This window comes from Notamacropus eugenii, chromosome 1 (assembly GCF_028372415.1).
Source record: "Notamacropus eugenii isolate mMacEug1 chromosome 1, mMacEug1.pri_v2, whole genome shotgun sequence".
Lineage (NCBI taxonomy): Eukaryota > Metazoa > Chordata > Mammalia > Diprotodontia > Macropodidae > Notamacropus > Notamacropus eugenii.
This window is the reverse complement of record NC_092872.1, coordinates 78078454-78081825: the sequence shown is the minus strand read 5'-3', so window position 1 is coordinate 78081825 and position 3372 is coordinate 78078454. Positions and strand designations below refer to the sequence as shown.

At 47.4% G+C, this 3372-nt stretch overlaps 1 protein-coding gene across 1 annotated transcript; it reads left to right on the top strand.

Annotated features, from left to right (window-relative positions):
• Positions 1-1135: 1135 nt before the first annotated feature.
• Positions 1136-3125, top strand: CCL19 (C-C motif chemokine ligand 19). The gene is made up of 4 exons (XM_072606593.1): positions 1136-1448; positions 2114-2240; positions 2533-2626; positions 2820-3125. Exons 1-4 carry the CDS (start codon positions 1397-1399, stop codon positions 2838-2840), a joined length of 294 nt encoding a protein of 97 aa, XP_072462694.1. The 5' UTR covers positions 1136-1396; the 3' UTR covers positions 2841-3125.
• The last annotated feature ends 247 nt before the right edge of the window (positions 3126-3372 follow it).

Here is a 3372-nt window from a genome sequence, read left to right as displayed (position 1 = left end):
GTATTACTATTCTATAAAGCTGGCCAGACCCTCCCCAACCAAAATTCCCCTCCTGATTCCCAGGATGGAGATGGAAGAAGGGGGGCTTCCAGCCTGTGTTTCTCCCCTTTTTCCCAGATGATGTTCCATCTGACCCAGAAAGCAATTGCTAGGTCACGGGGGGGGGGGGGGGGGGGGGGGGCGGGGAATGGAGGGAGAGGTGAATTAGAGGGTGGAATGGGGGCAGGGATAACCCTGACCAAAATGGTGTCCCTCAGACAATTTTCCTTGCCCTCACCAACCCCCCAGGAAAGTCATAAGTGGTCTAATTTACCCTAAAGATGTAGGAACAAAGTGTGATGGAGGTTTAGAGTTTTAAAAAAGACCTCATTCGGTTCTATGTTCATCCAAAGGAAGGAAGCTACTGGTAGAAGTGGCCTCCATGTCAGCTAGCCTCTGGAGGATCTATGCTGTCTCATTCTTCCCTCACCTCTCCAGCACAGCCATTAGGGAGGGAAAGAGATATGAGGAGTTAGCTAAGGGGTCCCCCCTTACTCTCTCATACCCATAGAACAGCACAGCCAAAGGAATGGAACTTCAAATTTGAAAAGACAAATCTGAGTCCTTCAACATTTATTCCCACCAAGTAACAAATGGTGCTAACCCTGGTACCTTAAGCCTGACTTCAACACTGATTCATCTAACCCAGATGTCCCAAAAAATGGCTCCCTAACCCTCCCTTCTCAATCTTGGGTCCCCATCCTTGACCCTATAGCCCTGACCAGTATTACCTTTATCCTTGACCCCTAACCCTGCTCCTCTGACCCTTCAGCTCTGATCTCTAACCCTGATTCTTTCAAATTTTATTCCCACACAATTGTCATTCCTTCCATCTTCAGTCCTTATATGTCACCAGAAGAGATAGTACAAATACCCCACCACTGCAACAGGACTGACGGACACCTCCATGATGCTGCCAGCATAGATTTCAGAGGAATAATGAAGAAGAAAATGGCCATGTATGTATCCTTCTCTTACAAGGTCATGGAAATAGACTGCTCACTCCCAATGAAGGGGGAAGAAGACAGAAAGGAAGCAGATAACACTGTTAGACAAAGTCCAGATTTCCTAAGAGTGGGAGCTCAGCCCAGTGGAGGGGCACTGCCAGACACACAATTGGGGATGAGAGAGCATGGGAAAGAAGAGCAGGAAGAAGGGGGGCACAGAAAGGGAGAAGGTGGGGGCGGGATTTCAAAAAACGAAAGTCTACACTGAGATTTAAATAAAAGCCACATGAGAGGTTCAGAACTCACACTCAGGCTCACAAACACACACATACTCTGGCCTCTGGCAGAGGACTGTGGGTTTCTCTTCAATCCAATAAACGGTTTGTTGGGAAATCTGCTCAGAGGCCACCATGCAACCTCTCCTGCTGGTCAGTCTGCTCCTTCTCTGCACCATCAACCTAGGTAAGGGAACAGAACCTCTCTCTCTATCAAACTTGAGAATGAATGGAGCTGTCTGTGTGTTGAGTTTGATACTACTTCTGATTTTATCCATAGGTCTGTGGGTGAAGATTTCATTGTGTGGTTGTGATTATGACCGTGGGATCTAGTCATAGATTTGGAACTGGAGCCTTAGGGATCATCTAATCCAACCTTCTCATTTTACAGAAATGTAGATTTTACAGAAACTTTTTTTTTTAAGTGAATGTGCATGTCCCACGGTGTGCATGAGTGTATATACATATGTCTGTGTGTGGCATGTCTTCTTGTGAATGTCCCTATATCTTTCTGTGTGTCTGAAGAAGGGTCTCCGTGCTTACGTCTGTCTTTCCTTCTCTCTGTCAAGAGTGTGTGTCAGTGGGTACAAATGTTCTTGGATATTCTGTCCCACAGTTTTCCTCGAAGTTTTCTTCGTGGTCTGTTGAAAAAACAATTAGGGTGTCTTGGGACCGGGACGATGGCTATTGCGGGAAACCTAGCATTCAGTCTCCCACCCTCCTCTTGACTTTTTGGACCGGATTAGGCAGGGGTATGGGCTGAGTGGCTGCGAAACTAGATACTTGCAAGATCCGGTCGTTAAAGCCCCGACCCTGCTCTCACCCTTCGCCCCCTCCGAATCCCTCCCGCAGCTTGGGGCGGTACCAATGATGCAGAGGACTGCTGCCTGTCGGTTACCAACCTCATCATCCCCCGCCACATCGTGTGTGCCTACCGCCGTCTCAATCCAGAGAACGGCTGCGGATTGCCCGCAGTAGTGTGAGTGACGGGTAACTGGGGTCCACCCTACAGTTTTGACCCCATCCTTCCACTCCTCCCCTTCCTGGTCCCATTTACTTCCAGTCACTCTAAGCCTACATCTGCCGACAAAAAAAATCCCTTACTCTTGAGCTTCACCCTCCTCAATCTCTTGCAATTTCGATTTCTGTCTCCGTTTTGGTTTCTGGCCTTGTCCCTCCACCTGCCCGTTCCTCTGCCCCTTTATCAGACTTGGAGGATGCATCTGTCAGCTAAAAGGGGGTGCTCACTTCCCTCCAACCTCTGACTCTAGATTCACTACACAAAAGGGTCACCAGCTCTGTGCTCCCCCTGACCGGTTCTGGGTGAAACGTCTCATCAAGAGACTGGAAAGAAACAATCCCCAGGTAAGCACCTTCCCATCCCTCAATTCTAGTACCATCCCTCCCCAAATTCAGTCCAGGTCTTAATCCTTCTCCCTATACCCCTCAAGTCTCCTGCCTTCAGTAACATCAAGTGACCCCCAGGGACCTCCACTGACCCCCTAGTGCCTTTCAATGACGCCCAGTAACCCCAGATGTTTTTTTCTCTTCCTTCCAGTTCAACCGCAACTGCAGTTAGCAGCTGAGGAAAGAGGAAAGAATTCCAACATCGGGATGGAAGTATTTGATCCAGCAGTCAGTTTGAAAGGAGATCATGATGCCACAGGACTGATGAGGAAAGAGGACCCAGGAATCCAGCTCCAGCCTGGAACTGAGATGGGGTCGCTGAGGAGTAGTTTCTGAGGTTGTGAGCTTGAGTGTAAGTGTGAGTGCTCAAGGCTGTGCAATACAGACTCTGGGGTCATTTAATATAGGATTGATGCTGGAAATGGAATCACTTTAAATAAATCACTTTTGCCTTCCATCTGTCTGTCAGCGTGTCTGTTCTTTGGGTTAAGGTGAAGTGCTGCTAACTGTTTAACAACCAGCTTTCTGAAAAAGCTGGACACATTTTTATGTTTAATCTACATTATTAATATTTTCTCCTTCACTTCCTTAAGTCTAGTTGGTCAACAGAATAATAAATTAAGCCCTGATTTGTAGCATTTGCTTATTTCCAAGGTATAAATGCTCATCCTGAAAATTTAACAATTGGCTTTCCCAAACCAGTA

What these genes read in the sequence shown, in the direction of transcription:
- CCL19 (XM_072606593.1), top strand. Translation starts at nt 1,397, where the DNA reads ATGCAACCTCTCCTGCTGGTCAGTCTGCTCCTTCTCTGCACCATCAAC. An exon ending in TCTCTGCACCATCAACCTAG is followed by an intron (nt 1,449 to 2,113) that starts GTAAGGGAACAG and finishes TCCCTCCCGCAG; the next exon opens with CTTGGGGCGGTACCAATGAT. An exon ending in TGGAAAGAAACAATCCCCAG is followed by an intron (nt 2,627 to 2,819) that starts GTAAGCACCTTC and finishes TCTTCCTTCCAG; the next exon opens with TTCAACCGCAACTGCAGTTA.